This window comes from Electrona antarctica (assembly GCF_951216825.1).
Source record: "Electrona antarctica genome assembly, chromosome: 21".
In the NCBI taxonomy this organism is placed as follows: domain Eukaryota; kingdom Metazoa; phylum Chordata; class Actinopteri; order Myctophiformes; family Myctophidae; genus Electrona; species Electrona antarctica.
In genome coordinates, this window is record NC_136802.1 from 19,957,442 (window position 1) to 19,978,486 (window position 21,045).

Genomic DNA, 21,045 nt, shown 5'->3' on the forward strand with positions numbered 1-21,045 from the left:
AAAAATAACAGATATACAAGCTCATAAAGATGGAGGTCGGCAGCCAAATGCATATATCATTTTGGGGGTCCTTGAAACATTTGTAGTGCCACTGACATAGCAACAGTATTTTTTCCAGAACATCTGCCTCAGGTCTTAATGGTCACATAATAATTAAGAGCTGACTAGAGAGAAATGTGAAGAGAAAGAGAACATAAAGTTTACGGGAAGTAAAAAATAACAGAAAGTTTAAGTTGTTGTTCATCGAACTAAAGCAGCATGGTTCCGCTCATCTTCACAGGGAAGAGTGGCTACGTAAGCTATTTTGGCTCATTTGCACAGTGGAGTGTAGCCTAAATGTCAGGTGCCGTGACTTGGCTGGATATCAGAAGATTATTTTTATTTATTTATTTTCTTTCAAAAGCTGATTTAGGTTTTCACAGCTGTGATCATTACCAATGTGCCACACCAGAAGCTCCCTTAAATTGTCATTTACCTACTTAGAGGTTTAACAGTTCTGGTTGGCAAAATACCGTTAATATAATTTCATGCGTTAAGTGGCGTCACTCGCGTCAGTGAGGAATAGTATTGTCACCGAAGCCAACCACCTGAGAAGAGATGTGAGACGACGCATGGGGAAGTGTCTCCATGCATACATCATGCATACATCCTGAGAGAGAGAAGAAAGTGAGACAGCGTGACAATTAGAAGACAATAATGAGGCATATACAGCAGGGGCATCATTTGGGATCACTCGCATTTAATCTCAGTTAATTCATTTACTGTCGGGAGTAAATACATAAATAATCCACCCACTGCGCTTTTCTCTGTGCTTCCGCATTTATTCTTTTTTTTTGTCAGCGTGACCATCCATTATGGTCCGTTGAAAATAGCCTGTCTGGACAAAAATGGCGAGGTGAATAAGGGAGTCGAGATACAGTCGTTTTCCAAAATAGAATTAGCAGGAAGTGAACGGTGGAGAAGATCTTGAACGTGATCTACTGGCTCTCTGTGTGACTGAAATGGTGAAAGAGTGCCATCTAGTGTAAATAAATCTAGTGCAACTCCCCTCTCCCCCTGCCACCCCCCCCCCCCCCCTCTCTCTCTCTCGCTCTCTCTCTCTGTCATTAGCAGGCAACAGTGCAGCATTATCTCTCTCTCTCTGTTTCTGGCACAACAGCGCCACTTTTGCCCCTACTGGTACTCATAGTCACATAGGTGAACCAACACATAGGTTAACACAGACATTGCTGTTCCTTGGAGTGGTTGCACCACTCAAAAATCACACCTGTGTGAACTGAGTGGTGCAACTCCATGAGTGTGTGTGAGGCAACAGTGACACGTGGTTAACCAGCTCCTTCTGTCTGTGTTTTTTTTTTAAACAAAAACAAAAAATGCACCATTGAACCGGACTCTCAAGTGTATATAGTTGATACTTAGTAGCCTATGTTGTTGAGGGGCTCTGTATGAGTATGTACATGGAGTGTTCTGCATTTACTGTAGTCTCAGGATATCTTGTTGGTTTTGCGTCATCCCAAGTTCAGAGTTAATAGCACTCACCCCAATGTCAATGTCAGTGTTGGGGAATACAGAATAAGTGTGAAAATATCACAGTAAACACTGTCATAAAAATCTGTCTGCAACCATAAATGTAGGCTATAAAGCACAATTTCCTGCTGAGAGAGCGAGAGCGAGAGAGAGAGAGAGCGAGCAGAGAAAAACAGAAAGCCTCCCATCACCCCAGCTTGTTCTCTCCGTCGTGCCAACTAACCATGTCAAGTTAATGACGCTCTCCACATAATCTGCTGAGTGTATGCGTGTGTGTACTACAAAACATCCAAAGAGTTTGTATTTGTCACTCAATCACTTATACAAGTATGTGCAGCCAAACGATGGCAAATAATTGATAGTTAGGAACCTAATGGGACCCTGATGGGACCTTAGGGGTCCGTAACTCAGAGGGTGTACAAATGCAACCAATGGACCCGTATTTGGTTGCATTTGTACACTTTGAGTTAAATTAACACTGATGATTTTACTGTGTATTTTGGGGGGTCCCAGAGATCAAAAGGGGGTCAGTGGTCTAATGCATAGCAAATTGGGGGTCCTTGTAGTTAAAATGGTTGACAATAGCTCATAGCACTTATCTTAGCCATGACGACCTTGCAGGCTTATGCAAAGGTTAAAACGCAATTTTGATGGCATGTCAAGTTGACTGGCCAGGTTCATTTGTTGACCTGGCATCCTATAGTCTAGTTTCAAAGTAGGCGAGAGAAATGAGCAACCAGGTCTATCTATCAACTATAAAAAAAACAAAAAACAAAACAATAGTATTGTTTATTCCAAGAGAAGGTGATATGGCCTGATGTCATTTGAGTATTAACCACTTACTTATTTATTCACCTGTGATAATCTGTTCATAATATGTTCTCTTCACATTGTGTGAATGAAGACTCATTTTGTAACTTCATCATTGTTCATTGATCGAGGTTTGGCCTTATAGAAGGGCTTTTTACTGTGCGTTTTTCTATTTTTTTTAGACTAGTCGTGTATAGTATGTTGAAAAATAAATGTGTAAACATTTCAAAGTAATACTGACATTTTTAGCTTGCGGCCCTTGGACTTTTGGAATGTTGCCGAGTGGCCCCTGAGCCATCTTAAAGTTGAATAGGCCTGCTCTAACCGCTACGCTAGAGCGGCCCTTTGTGCAACTAAAGCAAATCACGGCTTCGAAAGCCAGGGTTGTGTGTGTGTATGTACGTGCGTGTGTGCGCGTGTGCATGTACATGGCGTCTCTGCGCGCCTGAGCCTCCACATTGCAGGCGCTGTGTGGAAGCACAGACACACACACAGCATGCACAATGAGGAGGCCCACACACACCTTTCATCCGCTTCAACAATGGACAAATTAATGAGCTCACTGGATAAATAATTGAAGTGATCTATATTGGCAAATGAACGAGGGCACAGAGAAACCCACTTTGGCCGTGAACCATACTGTACTGCACTGAATACTCGGTTAACCCATTTAGACCTGAGGACGATTCTACAAATGTCTTCTAAATCCTGACAGTTTTCTGGGAAAAAACATGTTTCTATGTCAGTCGTTCTCAAACATTTTCATGTCAAGGACCCCGAAAAATATATATAATTGCCCGCCGAGCCCCATCTGATCATACAGTACGTTGTTCCAGGGACCCCCCAAGAGGCAAAGATTTGAGATAAAAACTTTCACCCTGAAAGAATATATATTCAAAGATTTGTGCCACATTTTCACGATTCTTCAAAAATAGCTGAATTATAACATAATGCTTAAAACACCAAAAGGGGTTCCCGCCCCAAATGTGTTAATTGATGTCAAGTTTAAATAGCCAAGGGCATTGTTGGTAAGGAAGGGGGCACGGTGCAAATTAAATGTCCAGAGTAGAACACCAGCTTCAGATGAGATACACTGTAATTAATCCCCGAAGGGAAATTAAAGTGTCAGCTAGCAGGTAATATCATACAATTTACAACTCAAAGAATGCAAGATCAGAGTAAATGGCATGAACGCTATAGTCAACAAAATGACAGTTGGGTAAATAATACAGTGCAAAGAAAACCATGAGGTGCTGCCAGGGGGGGGGGGGGGTCTGGGGAAACACCTTCAGCGATGCGGCCAGGAACGAGGCGCAGCACCAGCACTCACTTTGATCCTCTTAGGATTTCTTGTCAGCCCCAGCAGCAGATCTTGCCCAGCGGACGCTTCGACCCGCTGGCTTTCCTCAACAAGAAACCCTATCTTTTGTGAGATGCCAAGAAACGTCACGTCAGTGATGAGCCATAGATTGGACAAGCTCTGAAGTGCTGTGTGAGATTGGACCACAGCATGGAACCGAAAGGAAAAGATGTGAGCACAACAAAGTAAAAATACCTGGATCGATTGATCTTCTATTTAGTCTTCTACACATCCCACCTGCTGAGTGTCCGCTGTTGTCAATTGATTTCAAGATGCTACTGTTGGCTTATGAATCATTGATTATAGTCTAGGCTAGGGTAAAACAAATAAACAGAAAAAACACATTGTTGATGGTGTGCAACATGGTGGTCAGCCAGACTCTCAGGTCATGTGGGTCAGGCCTGCTTTATGTTGCCCATGCAGAGTAAAAACTAAGCACGAGAAGCAGTGTTTCGTTGTTTTAACTCCCATGCAGGTCTTACTTACACCCATCGCCCAACTTTGGGCGCAGACCACAAACAACATCTCTCCAGCCATCCCGGTCCTGGGCCATTGTCCCCATGTATGGAAAGATCTGCATCTAAGCTACATAGAGTGAAAAAGAATATTTGTATAAAAGAAGAAAAGTACATTTACAATGCAGGAGAAATGACTGAAACAATCTCAGTAAGGGCAACACACAGGCAATCAATGATAATCAATGCAGCAAATGAAAAGATCATGCAGGTCTGCTGCTACATCGATTCTTTATTTTTCCACTGCCTTTGAATGTGATCGTTTCAATCATTTCTCCTGCATTGTAAATGTAATCTTTTTTTCTTTTATCTTTCTCTATGTAGCTTAATGCATTATTCTTTTTTTCATATACACTAAAGTATATACACATACACTTTAATAAGTTGCCTTGTTGAAATGTGCTACACAAATACACTTGCTTTGTCTTGTCTTATATATATATGTATATATATCTACTACAGTTTCAGTTTGTAAATACATCAAAGATGTAATTATAATCCATCTGTAATGGATAAAGCCATGGCCTGGAAGAGTGCAGGTGGTACCCAACCTTCTTAATATATTTTGGCCCTTAACCTCAACATTTTGGCCCTTAACCTCAACACTCTCCAGTTAGCGGGTCAGCAGTGATTGGCCTCTCATCCAGGTTTCCAGATATTGTCCACTCTCTTATGCCAGCGCCTTGCGTGTTCTTGGGGGATTGCAGGCACTGAGAGGACTATGGTTTGCTTCCTCCCTAGGGTCCCCCTACTATACGTCTCACCAGACTATGGGCTCCAATTTCGTCGCCGCCTTTACCCGCAACGCGGCCCGCAATTCAGCCGCTGCCCGGAAATTACGAATATAGGAGCTTTCTCTGTCCCTTATTGGTATTTTCGTCCAGCATCACCCGCTATCTTTTTTGCCGACACCGGTATTTGCACCTAGAGGTGTGGTCATGGGCGTGCTGGCACGCTTTCCCCTAAATTGCTATTTTGGTCAAACACATTTGGGAAAGCGATTTTAAAAGCACCCGTAAACCGTATGCCAAATTAGTTTGGTAAAGAGCGGCGCGCACCGCGCCTCAATGGAGATGTCCGCGTAGTGCAGGCTGCGTCATCTCTCCTTATTCTCCTATGCATGCATCTCTTTGTAATTTTCATATAATCAGCAGAAGTGAGTGCCTGCCACTTCCTTTGTGTTTATATAATTGTATAGTCAAAGAAGTTATTTGTGCCAGGCCCAGGCATTGTGCAGCGTGCGCGATTCCATTTGCTCATTCAGTTCATCACCCCATAGCAACAAATGGGGTTTAATCTAGACGGAACTTTCCTTTTCGCTTCATACCGTTCCATAGAGACGGCCTACATGCATGATCTATATACCAAACCAAGTGGTCAGCCAGACTCTCAGGTCATGTGGGTCAGGTCTGCTTTATGTTGCCCATGCAGAGTAAAAACTAAGCACGAGAAGCAGTGTTTCGTTGTTTTAACTCCCATGCAGGTCTTACTTACTGTACTTACACCCATCGCCCAACTTTGGGCGCAGACCACAAACAAGATCTCTCCAGCCATCCCGGTCCTGGGCCATTGTCCCCATGTATGGAAAGATCTGCATCTAAGCTACATGAGTAGCTTAGATGCAGTGAAAAATAATATTTGTATAAAAGAAGAAAAGTACATTTACAATGCAGGAGAAATGACTGAAACAATCTCAGTAAGGGCAACACACAGGCAGCGTTAAACAATGATAATCAATGCAGCAAATGAAAAGATCATGCAGGTCTGCTGCTACATCGATTCTTTATTTTTCCACTGCCTTTGAATGTGGTCGTTTCAATCATTTATCCTGCATTGTATCTTTTTTCTTTTATCTTTCTCTATGTAGCTTAATGCATTATTATTTTTTTCATATACGGTACACTAAAGTATATACACATGTATACACTTTAATAAGTTGCCTTGTTGAAATGTGCTACACAAATACACTTGCTTTGTCTTGTCTTAGAAAAATATCTTGGCTCCCCCCCCCCCCCCCCCGCCCTTAACTACACTAACACCCCCTGACATTTTCCATGAAGCAAACAAATGGAATTAGTTAGAAAGCCAGCCATACTAATAGATGCCATTTTATGCAGAAGGGCAAGGCCTTCATGCAAAGGCAGGCAATGGAGTGTGTGTGCGTGCGTGCGTGCGTACTACAACATGACGGTCACTGAGCTGCGGTGAGAGCAAACCACCGCTCTCCCCAGCCCTTCTCTGAAAAATGACATGATGGGAACCATAAAAACAACGAATTTCACTCACTTTTTTACTTTTAAAACTGTGATGTAACAATAAAGCTGATTCAGATTCAGATTCTGACAGGCATTAAAACATGCAGCGCAGAAGCGTAGTGCCCATTGGGTCACTCGGGCACAGGCCCATTCAATTAAGATCTTGCCCAGTCTAGCTTAGGGTTGGGATTCGGAACCGGGTGCATTTCAGACCCGGTTCCGACATTGCGGATCCGGAGCCGGTTCCATCGTTTTTTTATTAACGGTTCCCCAAACGGATCTCATCAGTCGTCATTTAGCTCCGCTGTGTCTCTGCATGCATGCAAGCAGAGCCAAGTTACTGGGGTGACGTCACCCAACCTACATGAGTGAGTGAGTGAGTGGGGTCGGGGAGGATACCACTGTTCTGTGCATTCAGCGACCGGTCGGCGGTCAACGCCGCGGAGCGAGTGTGGTTAACAGAGAGGGAAATTACTCTGAGGCTGAGGACGCAAGTGCAATAAATGCGATGCTATAGTTCCCTGGCTGCAAAGGTTGTTGCAACTTGTACCAGTTGCAGTTTTGCACCACGTCCACATTGAGGAAACATCTCAAAATCAATATGCCTACACGAGTCCACAATTCACGAGAATAATCTGGGCACATCGCGTTTGTGAGCCATGCGGAAAGCCGTGCCCGCACTCCCCGCAGCTCAACCACAGCCGGCGGGGGACGAGGATGATGCAAGGCTCGTTCACTTTGCCCAGGCTAGTAACGTAATAAAAACTACTGTCGTCTACAGAGCTTTTCATTAGGCGTATTGTACAACTGTTGTTAATGGTGTTAATTTAGAACGCCATGACTCGACGTCTTTCTGTCTGATATTTTATAAATCACGTTAACTATAGTATAGAGCCAAATCAATTTGTCTGCACTTATAAGCAACTCAACTGCTTTTGATTTGGCTCTAAATTAATCGCGTGGCTGTTGAGAGCCCAGCGTTTAGGTGAATATATACCTCCATAGATTGATTACTTTATAAACAGTTTGCAGAAAAAAGCACAGGAACGTAGCCTACAGTTCAATACAAGGTATGCTAAAAGGATTTTATAATCCAAGAAAGCACTATGGCTTGTTTCCATTAGGGTAAGGGGTCCTTCATATTAAATGAATCTGAACATTAAAGACAACATTTGTCACCACAACAATATCATTATTGCAATGTGTACTGTAGGCTATATTTAATATACAGTACAAATTGCAATATACAGTACAAATTGCAACAATGATATTGTTGTGGTGTCTAGCTGGTGGTGGTGGTGGTGAAGTTTAAATAATAGTGCCACCTCATAATTGTAAAGTGTTCAATAATTGAAGTAATGCATTTGTGTTTATTATGTACTTGGTTAGGTTAGTTATAATATAAGCATAATCTATGTCAGAAAAAAGGGGGGAAAAACAATATTAGGATCCGTTAAGGGAACCGTTAGGAACCGGAACCGTTAAGAGGGATCCGGGAAGGATCCGGAACCGTTAAAATCCTAACGAATCCCAACCCTAGTCTAGCTTCTGAAAGATGGGGCGAAAAAACAAGAAAAAACAACAAAAGATAGCCTATATTGGCAGTGACCTCGCATCACCAGACTTTATACCTCACCTCGGAGTGACATTGGCAGCCCCTGCCCTCACCCCTGTGCATGCAGATTTCTGTTCTAGCCAACGTGTCAAAAATCACACCAACCACAGCAAGCCGCCTTTGTTTTCATTAGCAAGTCGGCCAAACCGATTTCAGCTATCGGCCAGAGTTGCGCGTCCCCCAACCTCCTCCCCCCCCCCCTCACGATGCTATTGTCCCAGTCCAAAATGTTATCCACAGTACGCGTGTAACGCAGCAGCCATTAATCACTTAAAATGATGTAATCCAACATCTTAAGTAGCTAAGCTGATAGATAATTTTGGTACATTGGTTGGTTTGTGAATGATGTTCTTGTTCCATCTACGTCTCTCCCCATCACTATAGCTCTCCTATCCTCATTGACTCTTCACCCATATTGCAGGGCACTCTGAACTCTAAACATTGTCTCACTATCTTAGTTGGAGTGTTTTCCCCCTCTGTGAATAACATGTTTTCCACATTTGGCCTTGTGTTGTCTATGCCCGAATTACCTATAGAACTACATCACCCAATATTCATGTATCCTGGACATTCAGGAAATATCTTCATCTGAGAATTTACAAATCGTCATCACGGAAGTGTGAACCTCTCGCCAAGGGGAGGGCCCCCTCCCTCTCCATGGCAACAGGTCCTGATAAGAAATGTTTTATATATTGCCTCCATTTGTCATACTCTTAGAGAGAATCCTTCCTATGCACGGCTGTATGTGACCTTCATCTTTCTCTCTCCGAATACATGGCATATTCTTAAAACCCGCTCACTGTCTGGAAAATACTTCATTTCGTGGCCTCTACAAACTATTCACTTTGTGTACTTTATTATATTAGTTTTTATTAGGTTTTTATAGACATGACAAACAGACATACATAACAATTACACATAACCAGACTAGGGATGTCGGTAACGGTTCATTTTCCAGCCGGGTAGCCGATGGCATTATCCGGTTAATTAACGGTTGTTGCCCAGGCGGTGGCGTAACCGTCTGGGCACCCGACTGGTAATCCAGTCGCAGTGTGCCGCGGGTTCGACTCCCGAGCCCGACACGGCCTTTACTGCATGTCTTCCCCCATCTCTCTCCCGTTTCCTATCAGCCTACTGTCTGTCCCTTCAAAAACCAATAAAAGGCGTAAGCCGCAAAAAATATCTTAAAAAAAAAAAAATTAACGGTTGTTGATTTTTATTTTTATTTTTTAATAGGCTACCCCAAATGTAATATGCATGTATAGGCTACATGATTAAAGTCGGTAGACGAATGGTATACATTTATTTATGCTCCCTTTTAAAAGACAAACAAAAAAGCAACATTTAACAATATAAATAAATTGTTGTAGGCTTAATCATCAATAAACAACGCATCGCATCTGCATGTATGCATCTGCGCGTCTACAGTACAGAGGTCCGCCAGTTCTAGTCCCAAACATAAATAAGTCCAGTCCAGATCTGAGCAGCTTATACCTATAAAGCCACTGGACGAATGGGCTAAGCCTTTTTTATTATTAAGGAAGATCAGCATGCATGTCACCGTGTTCTGTTTGTTGACTTTTCGCTGACGAGAAAACCCTCAAACATCAATAGCACATGGCTAACCTGATAGCCGTAAGCCGTGCCAGTGTGGGGAGATGGATTGGAGGAGGAGGACTGGAGGAGGAAGCGGCAGCGGCTGTAAACGTTCTCCCTCCAGGCCAAAAATGGATTTAATAAAGTAGGTCTCTGCATTGATACGGTCGACATGTCTCGCTGTCACTCGCTTACGTTTTGACTACCGCAAAGCTACCGTTGTAGCCAACTAGCCATTGAAGTATAACAGAGAACTTTGGGACATTGAGGGGGCAGAAAACAGCGCCCGAGCGCTGTTCATGCAGCCTGGAGTGTGACAAGCTGGGCGGCGCAAATAACAGCAATTTTAGGCATGTGTGCAACATGACAACTGTTTTAAAGTATTGTACAGTGACAACTACAGTCTCTGTAATGTTTATGTTGTACTATTACTAAAATGATCTAAAATAAAGGGATTTAAGATCAGAACACGCATTTATTATTATGCAAATTAACCGTAAAGCATACTCGGATATTTCTTAACGGTCGGCTAACCGGCTAGCCGGTTACCCCCTGACATCCCTACACCAGACTGGGCAATGTATATAAAACGAGTGGCGGGCCTATCGTGTTAAGATAGCATAGGATGAACACAACCATCATGAGACATCAAAAGAGTAGAGCAGGAGCGCATGGATAGCAGTAGTAATACAGAACATAAATATATAATATATATAATATAATATATATAATACAACATAAATATATATATATATATATAATATATATATATATAATATATAAATATGAACAGGAGCACAGCAGCAGGGCAAACAGGCCAGCAGTTACACTTTGTGTACTTAAGGTATTTTCCTAAACTGTTTTCATCTTAAGGTTTATTATTCAGTATACTAAACATTTTTATAAAAAGGTATTCCTGCTAAAGTAACTTCTAAACAATACAACTAAAAGGTTTATAACTATTTGGGTAAATGACATGGGTAAAGGCTGTACACTGTAAAAATAGATAACAGCGCCGCAGTCCCACACCCTTTCAGAACGACGAGCAGCCCGGAAGAAAATTCCCCATTCATTGTTCGCATAGTCGTTTCAAAAAGTATTTATTTAAAGACCTGCAGCCTCGGACAAAGCCAACTGGGCTGCTGACAAATCATTACAATAAACAAAATGTTTTGGGCCGAACAAATAATTAGAAAGAATTATTTGAATTGAATCTTTAAACAAGTGCTTTAACGGTCATTCAGAGCTCATGCAAGAGCATTGTGATGAGTCGGGACTGGCGCTGCTGCAATATTTTCATGACAGTGAAGTCTCCAAATATATACAGTACATATATAATTGTCACCGCGACACGTGACTCACGCTGGATACAAGACTGCTTTATTTTTGTATGACAGCAGTAGTGCGCAATGCTCGGCAACGTATTCCATTCATGACGACGTGATTTGCATTACTCATGTACTATTTGACAAAGGTTATAGCGTCACAGAATAAATACATGGTAATCCCACTGGCAAAGACTGCAATGTGGGACTGCAGTTTCCATTGTGTGCCAAAATACACACAGAGTTGGTCTTGCATGTACTGTAGGTGTGTGTGTGTGTGTGTGTGTGTGTGTGTGTGTGTGTGTGTGTGTGTGTGTGTGTGTGTGTGCGTTTGTCTGTGCGTGTGTGCGGATGCGGAGAGAACAGGCATTGAGGCGGGCAGTGAGGCGGGGGAAAATCTGCGTGTGACTGCACATGTCTACTGTATGTGTGTGTGCAGTGTCCATACTGTATACAGTGTCTGCATGTATTTGTGCAGAACAGAGACAGTCTGTCAGTGAGAGAAAGTAAAGCCTAATTTATGCGCCGACACACGACGGTGTCAACCTGCATGCTCACAGCGTGTCACATCCGCCATGCGCTGTGAGATCGTAAGGGTTGGCTATTTTCAGTCGGAGAACAATCACAGAGACACAGGCAGGAAAACAAATCGGACAGAATAATGGATTGCATGGATTCTATTGCAGCGCGTTGACCCAGCGAGAGGGTTTCATCACCTCTGAAGCATTGGTTCCAATTTGTCTGAAATAAGAGTTTTTGTTTGAGCCCAAAGCCTTTCTTCAAGGCGATGGGGCCCGTATGCCTTTGTACAAGCTTTCTACCCGTATCACCTGCTGCAAGCACACGCGTCTGCCGCAGTTTACTCTCATTATCTTAGAAAATATGCCGATTAAGGGGCAATGTCTTTCACCACCCTTAACCTTTCAGACCGCAACGGAAAATAGGTGAGTCTGCAGTTCTGACTGAAACGGGGGAAGGTCAATCCATGGATTGGGAGCCAGCAGGAATAAATTCCAGGAGTGTTGTTATAGGGAAGGGAGGGACATGACCAGTGTTGGGAAAGTTCACTTTTTTATGAACTAGTTCAGTTCACAGTTCAAAAAATTTAAAATGAACTAGTTCAATTCATAGTTCATAATTCAACAATTTGAACAAAAGTTCATGGTTCCAAAAAAGCTGGATATAGGCCCTCAAAAAAAGACTAGCTAAGCAGGAATTGCTTAGCTAGTCTTGCATGGCAATGTACTTGAGGCTGTACACTAGTCAGTTACTATAGTACTTTGAAATGAATTATGAGTCAGCAGGTTATCTTGGTGTGGTATAACTACAGCACTTTTAATATACTTAAAGGACCACTTCACCACTTTTCAACATCTCTTCATATAATTGGTCCTCACTAATGTTCATGATAAAACACCACAATTTTTTCCTACTCAGTCTGTGTCTCATAGGAGGGCTTTGGGCAGTTCGCACACCCGTCCACCAGTGACATCATCATTAGGCAGATTTATTTTTAAACAAGATTTGTTTTAAAATATATTTAGATTTTCATTATCGTGAGAACGATGGCTTCAACTTTTGCATTGCAACTTTTCAGGAAAAGAAAGCCTGCCGTTTCTATTAGCTTGGATTCACCATCGATGATGTCACTGGTGGACGGGTTTCTGAACTGCCCACAGCCTTCCTATGAGACACAGACTGAGTAGGAAAAAATGGTGGTATTTTATCATGAACATTAGTGAGGACCAATTATAGGAAGAGAAGTTGAAAAGTGGTGAAGTGGTCCTTTAATACTACACTTCCAAACTGAGTGTCAGCAATTTAACTCTCATCCGTCTACAATCACCGCAAGGAACGCTTTAAGTCATTACCATCCAAAATACCAGAGTGTGACTGGGCGGGGGATGCACACGCAGTTTAGACACACCAACGGACCGGCATGCGGAAACAACGGTCGGACATGCTGTCGAACATGCGCTGCTCCGTGCTTGCGATTAGGATTAGGTTTGAGGTAGGTTGTCGGTCTAATGACAGTCGGACCAATAGTATGTCTAAACTAAAGCCTGTACTCACTGGGCTGGACATTATAATGTGCAGCCACCGATCAAAGAAGCTTTTTTTTCCAAGGTGCCTGGACCACTGAGCCATGGCCCAGGCCCGATCAAAGAATCTTTGATAGCGCAGACTGAAGTTTAACGCAACCATGGTCATTTTAATCATGGTCATTTTACGCTCCTCACACACACACGTTGAGACTTTTAAATTAGCCCATTTCACGGCCAAGCCCTCTGTCTAAACGTGCTTTCTCCAGTGATTAGGTCCAACTGGGCCTATGGTGTAGTCAGCAGTATAATGAGACCCTTTAGCCACTGCTTTCCACAGGCCATTTAATGAGCCCAGCAGGGTGCCATGACTGAGAGCTCAAATTTGGGTCCCCGCTTTAAACCCCACCCGCTCAAAAGTCAACAGCCTTGGGGTTTGTTTGGGTACAGAGCTGTAGCTATACACATTAAGCCGTTATTACACTTAGTCCCACTGTTGATTTCGTCAACTAAAACGAAAAATAATATGTACATTTAGTCGACTAAAACTAGACTAAAGGTAAAACATTTCAGATGAATGAATTTGCTGTCAAAATCAACACCGCTTATCGCAGTCTTTGCTTTGAACTTGAAGCGACGACACTGTTGCTCTTTTCTCGAGGGGAATTGCCTCCGTTTGGTCTCTTGTACTTGCCAGTGAAAATAAATATTATGGCGAGAAAAGAACACATTCATCCACTGAATGGACGATTTTCAAGAAATGAGTCATACCCCTGCAAGGCAGCAGCACATTCAGAGTTTCAGAATGACTCATATTTTTACAAAATAGTGCCACAGTAGGTTTTAAGCCAAGGTGTGGCTCTGCAGAAAGCTATAGCCGTCTATATATGAGATGGTCTGTGTGTCTGTGTCTGTGTGTGTGCATCTGTGTGTGTGCATTGTCCTTACACCTTAGAGGTTGAAGAGATGGATGGCTTTCATGCAGTGTGTGTGTGTGTGTGTGTGTGTGTGTGTGTGTGTGTGTGTGTGTGTGTGTGTGTGTGTGTGTGTGTTCGCGCGTGCGGATGGCTTTCATGCAGTGTGTGTGTGTGTGTGTGTTCGCGCGTGCGACGCGTGTGTGTGTGTCTCGGGTGGCGCTTTTAAGTCAGCAAGTGTTAAATTAACTTGAAGAGTGTACAAACCAAACCACATTAAATGGTCCATTTGAGTGCATGCACAAAACCACACACACATTGTCGCCTTGCATAAATACGCAGAGACAGCACACTTAATCTAACAGCATAGACACCATACACACTTAGCCCCCCTCTGTATGCACTCAAACATACATACATAATGTAAAGTGCACATGTCTCACAAGTACCTGATAAACCCCCCCCACACACACACACACACACACACACACACACACACACACACACACACACACACACACACACACACACACACACACACACACACACACACACACACACACACACACACACACACACACACACACACACACACACACACACACACACACACACACACCTCTTCCAGACTAACAACCACTGCACTGTGACAGGTGGATGGGTGCCCTTAACCTTAACCTACGCAATGTAATTAGAATACTTTCAGACTAATTGGAACACAGAGAGAGGAACACTCACTTAATTTGGGACAGAGGTCAAGGATGCTGCATACTCGTTAGAACGGGCTTTCAGGAATCCTCTCGCTTCCTTCCGTATGAACGAGGAGCCGGGCGAGTGGCGGCGAAGACGCTGTCAATTAGAGGATGAAGACATGTTAGAATAAAATTGCCTATAGGCTATCTGTGACAAGTATCTTTTCTTAGAAATAACAATCCAAATAGTCCTGCTTCATTTTAAATCCCCCAGTGGTGCGGACAATCAAAGTATCACCAAACAAAAGCTGACCAATGTGCTGTACAAGGTTAAAAACAGAGCATCAATAAGCGCCCATCGGTGAACAGACAAATGTATACAAACACATTTATAGGTTCAATTGCAATTCGAGGCCAAAGAGAATAGGTTGGTTTTAACTTGTAAGTAAAGATTTAAAAACCTCAATGGACTGGGCAAATTGGATGGGGAGGGGCAGGTTGTTCCAGAGCTTGGGGCCAGGGCCGCAAAGGCGCAGCCTTTTTGCTAGTATTTGGAACGACCAGCATTAACTTATAGGTAGACCTCAGAGCCCTAGCTGGGATGGTTCCAGGAGCTCAGCGAGGTACAACAGAGCCTATACCTGTGCAAATATTAAAAAATCACACCTGTGTGAACCGAGTGGTGCAAATCCCCCCCCCCCCCCTCTCTGTCTCTCTCTCTCTCTCTCATCAGCAGGCAACATGCAGCACTATCTCCGCTTCTGGCACAACAGCGCCGGCGGCGGCGGTGGCTCAGGGGTAGAGTGACTGGATGGTAACCGCAAGGTTGCCAGTTCGATTCCGGGCTCCCCCAGAGTTAGTGTCGAAGTGTCCTTGAGCAAGACACTGAACCCCTAATTGCTCCTGATGTGCTGGTTGGTGCCTTGCATGGTTTCCGCCTCCATCGGTGTATGAATGTGTGTATGAATGGGTGAATGTAATGCACAATCTATGTAAAGCGCCTTGGATAAAGGCGCTATATAAATGCACCATTTACCATTTACCACTTTTGGTACTCATTGGTACTGGTCACATAGTCACACACAAACACGGACACGGACGTTCGTTGGAGTGGTTGCACCACTCAAAAACAAAGAACTTTAAAATCAATTCTAAAGTTAACAGGAAGACAGTGAAGAGGCCAACACCGGACTAACGTGCTCGCGTCTTTTTGTGCCAGTGAGAAGGTGAGCTGCAGCATTTTGGACCAGCTGTAGACGCCCGAGTGATGAGTGACTGCTCTAAGCCGGGATGTCAGGTAATAGGCTCTATATATGCACATTTTGGAAATAACTCTTCCACATTGTGTGTATTATTATTAACCGGATGCTAGACTCTAGTGAATACTAACGAGTTGGCTGCTGCCTGCTGGTTGCAGCAAATACATTTACATTTAATTATTCAATTATTTAACGCCAGAAGCCATAGACATTACGAGATACCAATTTATTAGGGTTCTTGATGGACTTGTAACACAGGGCATCTCCGACCTTAACCGGCTGATAGTGAAGGAAGATGGTGATTTCAAAAGGGAAAGCAACACCAGTAGTGGCTCAGGAGGTAGAGCGGCTGTCTTAGAATTGGGAGATTCAGGTTCAATGCCCGGCTTCTTCTGGAAGTTGGCTCAGTGACCCTGACAAAGAAACTGAACCCTAACTGCTCCTAATGAGCAGGTATAGTGTCTGGATTTCTGTGTGTGTGTGTGTGTGCGTGCGTGCGTGCGTGCGTGCGTGCGTGCGTGCGTGCGTGCGTGCGTGCGTGCATGCGTGCGTGCGTGCGTGCGTGCGCAGAACACTGTAAAGCAATTTGAATGTACTGTATATAAATGTACATGTTTTACCATGTAAGATTCAACACATGAGAATGTCTGAATGTCGTGACTGACCGGACAAGAAAAGACTGATCTCCGGCACTGCTAAAGAAAACGGCTGTCACATTTGAGCTGAAACATCCATGCTTGATACTAGTCTCTGTCCTCATATCTCAAAAACTGATCAAAAACTGTAAAAGTAGAAGATCAACACGCTGGAAACACAGTGGCGTGTTTCGAGCTTGCCGATCAGCTACCTTTGAGGTTTGTGTGTGACGCTGTATGATGAAGTAGCCCATTCATTTACCAAAAAACACAAAACGTGAAAATATGGAGATCGGATTCTGCCCGACAGCACATTGTTGTTTCAAAATCATATCAGCTTATGATTATGAAACAATACCAGAAATACAATAACCCCTCACGCTTTTTCTCCACAAAAAGAAACACATTTTTCATTAATTCATTTTCATTATTTCATAGCTGTGCCTTGGTGCTCATCCATATATGAATTAGTATGATTTACATTTTGCCCTATATATGACACATTTAGGAAAACACAATTTGACCCCAACCACAATTTGCTTAATTACATTTTCCTTACACCTTAGAGGTTGAAGAGATGGATGGCTTTCATGCAGTGTGTGTGTGTGTGTGTGTGTGTGTGTGTGTGTGTGTGTGTGTGTGTGTGTGTGTGTGGGCTCGCGCACGCATGTACGTGGGCCTGCGTGTGTGTCCATGCATGTGTACACTTTAGCATCTCTATACTGATTTACATTTATATTAAAAAGGTAACTTTTAGATATGCATTGTTTTGGCATGACTAACTGTATGTGTGCATGGCATGCGGGCGCACGCGTGTGTGTCCATTGTTTATAGTTTCATAAACAGCTAATGGCTAAAAATAGAATATTGCAACATGCTGATTGCAGATACTCTTCTGAATACCAGCTGAGATGCTCATGCACCTTTTTAAGTTTTTGTTCTCTTTCTGGATACAATGAAAACGATGGAGCTTGCACAAAAACTAATTTCAGCCACTTATGTGTTACACCTGTAGACCTGTGATGTGAGACCAATAAAGATGAGTATGATTCTGATAAACATTTGTGGCATAAACTGTGGGTAGTGTGCAGGTTCACAGCCTAATAACTTAGATGGTAAATGATGCATTTATATAGCGCTTTCATCCAAAGCGCTTTACATAGATGCATTACATGTGCATTACATTCACCCATTCATACACAGATGGCGGAGGAAACCATGCAAGGCACCAACCTGGACATCGGGAGCAATTAGGGGTTCTTGCTCAAGAACACTTCGACCACAACTCTGGGGGAGCCTGGGATCGAACTGGGAACCTCACAGTTTTCCCATCTTTGATTGGAACGAACTCCAAAAATCCCTAAAAATCAGATCACTGCCTTCCCTAGGTCAATTCAGGGAAATGATTTCTAGCTCTTTTACTCAACAATGTAACTGTTTTAATCTATCTATTATAGTTATTTTAGCTTTGGACACTTTGTTTTACAATTCATATATTTGATATTGCTGTATAAGTGTATGTTGTTGATTTTGTATTTCGGCTACATTGAAAATGAGGGCCTGTCCCTCAATTGTACTCAGAGTTTAAATAAAGGTTATGATGATGATGATCTGACCGTTCTACCGGCCACTCTACCCCTGAGCCACTGCCACCCCAACTACTGTACATCGATTCTAGACACCAAGTAAGATAACTCTCAGCAGCTGCCAGCTGCTTTTTCCAATGTCATCAATATTCTGCAAGGTTCCACTTTTACAGTATTTGCTGGGTACAAAAATAAATACATGCATGCAGCATGCTACAGTATATTGAAGTACTGTATGCAAAACTATAAATAAAAAAACATGTTTGCTTTTCCACCTAAAATGTTAATATTTCATGTACTGTCCCCAACCTTTCAAATATCAAAGGAAAAAAAAACATGTACGTGGATGAGCACTGCTTTTCACACTTTTTACAACCAGTCCACCACCAGCAGTGTTGGCGGTACGCGCGCACGTGCACACGCACACGCACATATCTGCTTATCCTATGCACTGAACATGACAAAGAAGCATTAACTATTGACATTCCACGGCATTAAGAGATGAAACATTGCAGCACTTTCCCTGGACCTGGCGCATGTATGAAAGCGTGGCGGGTAAGAGTGAACTTTCACAGTTTACATAACACCATGTGGGAACGATAACGACATTGGTATAATGCCATATGGTGTTTCATCTGTGGTGAGAGCTGCAAAACGCACACATAGATAAGGACTTATGTACACATACGTACCGCTACACTGAACATGTTGATGTGCATGAAAGCACACACACATTTGAAAGCGATGTGTACAGATACACTGTAAAATGGTGAGTGTCCATTTAACTGTATAGTGTAACAAATGGCGTTTGCTGTTGCCATTCTTGTTCCTGCATGGGGCTGCATGGGGCTCAGGAGGTAAAGCGGCCGTCTTGGAATCCAAAAGTTCCAGGTTCGATCCCCGGCTCAATCCTCCTGGCTACGTGTCAAAGTGTCATCGGGCAAGACACTGAACCCCCTAACTGCTCCCAATGAGCAGGCTGGTGCCTTGCATGGTTTCCTCCGCCATCGGTGTGTGAATGGTTGAATGTGAAATACAATGTAAAGCGCTTTGGAGAAAAGGAAGGCTATATTGACACTGTTTCCAGTGTGCGAATATTGTATTCATAGGTGACCATTTCCAAACTCGGCTTGTGATTGGTTATCAGTGGGGTAGGGAGCGCTGTGCTGTGTTGTGTTCATTTGGACCGCACACAAGTGGTTATGCCTACTAGTACTAACCCTATCTCTAACTCTAACTAGACTACTGAAGCAGCTGGCTGAGTTGAGATTTGTGTTTGTATTAGAAGGTAAAGCTCCGCCCACGCGGGCGGTTCTTTCCTTGGCTACTACTAGTAGGTAGCCGCCCGGTGGGGTAAAACGAGCACACCCTAGGAAATGGTCGTCTATGAATACAATATTCGTTCCCAGTGTCCCATAGGCCTATGCATTTTGTGTGTGCATAACTTCCTCTTCCCGTTTCCGCTGTGACCAGTGTTGCCAGATTTTGCAAGATAAACTAATGGCCAGCAGGTCTATGAAAACAAGCACAAATGAAAATAGCAGATCTACAAGCTCACAGCGACACGTATGTTGTACATACATGTTATTTTCAAAAATATTGAGAATAAATTGAAATATTTAAAAAAATCTTGTATGGGGGTCCCCGAGTCCCTGGACTAAATATGTTCAGATGGATGTCTACGGATAATTACATTGAATTGTTCCTTGACGTGAAGAAATGTGGGAACCACTCGTTTAAACCGGCAACAAAACAAGCCAAAGTGAAGCACACACACAAGGACTGCCAAGGATAAAGGCAGTCAATTAACCATGTTCCAGCTGGGAATGGATTGGATCAGACCGCAATCCAGACAAGAATAATGGCATAAAGTGCACGATGTGGCTGTTGCAGATGACCTGGTCCTCCCTCACACCCAGCAGCAGATGCACGAAAGAAGGCCAGCAGCCAACTCAGTCTCGGTCTTAACCTCCACAGAGGGAAGAGCAAGGCCCTGAGAGTCAAAGCTGCCAGCACAACATCCATCATGATGGAAGGCCAAGTGCTGGAGGAGGCTGACGAGTTTGGCCACCTTGGCAGCATGTCAACAAGCAGGGAGGAGCAGATGCTTATGTAAGGAAAGGGATATCGATATTTCCTCCAACTAAAAGAAAAACATCTGAAGCTCAAACGACAGAACGATCAGGATCGATGCAGAAGTCAATTCACTCTACTCGCGGTGCTGAGAGATGGAGGGACCACCATAGACACTTCAAACTAAATTCTAACATTCAACACAGAAAAGTTCTAATAATAATAATAATAATAATATCTCAAACTTATTCAGTATTTTAGCCGTGACGTGAGCGCCCCCTCCAGAGATACTTCCGGGTCCTACTTTTGTGTCGCTTTTGTGTCCCCATAGAGCTATACTGTGACGCTCCATCGGACTAAATCCGAGACGAAAACAACCACGAAAGTCTCATTTTACCGCTTTCCTCGCAACAACAAAGCTGCTGCTCTCCCAAATCTGGCTGTGACAGGCCGTCTGCCCCACACAGAATACTATCGCCATTTTATTTCATTGTGTCAACTAAATCCTCATTAATTGCAAACTAGATTCAACATACTCAACCCTGCACACATTATAAATATGCACCCGAAATATTGTACTGAGCAAATGGACTGTTACCACCTTCAATAATAATGATAATAGTCTTTATTGTCTCCACATCATATATTTTCATATCATATATTTGTCATGGACACTAATAATTCTTAATAATTCTACTCGAGTTGGAAGCATTAAGACCCATTTTAACCCTCAATGGCTTCCTTTCTGAAAAATAACGTCATTGTAAAAAGATTCACGCGTTTAGATATTCTATTTACAATGAGATGCGGACGGGAGCTGGTGCCACTTGGACCCGGACGT

At 43.1% G+C, this 21,045-nt stretch overlaps 2 protein-coding genes across 2 annotated transcripts in view; one reads left to right on the plus strand and one right to left on the minus strand.

The window, feature by feature from the left end:
- Window positions 1–21,045, minus strand: part of htr2cl1 (5-hydroxytryptamine (serotonin) receptor 2C, G protein-coupled-like 1) — a gene marked incomplete at its 3' end in the record, with an annotated part of 198,203 nt that overhangs the window by 120,349 nt on the left and 56,809 nt on the right. The window contains exon 2 of the mRNA XM_079491254.1: window positions 14,698–14,808. The remainder of the gene's footprint in view (window positions 1–14,697; window positions 14,809–21,045) is intronic.
- LOC306914265 (uncharacterized protein) overlaps window positions 1–21,045 on the plus strand; it is a gene marked incomplete at its 5' end in the record, with an annotated part of 69,033 nt that overhangs the window by 20,491 nt on the left and 27,497 nt on the right. Inside the window, one exon of the mRNA XM_079491255.1 lies at window positions 20,051–20,243. Coding sequence (XP_079347381.1) covers window positions 20,051–20,243 — 193 coding nt within the window. The remainder of the gene's footprint in view (window positions 1–20,050; window positions 20,244–21,045) is intronic.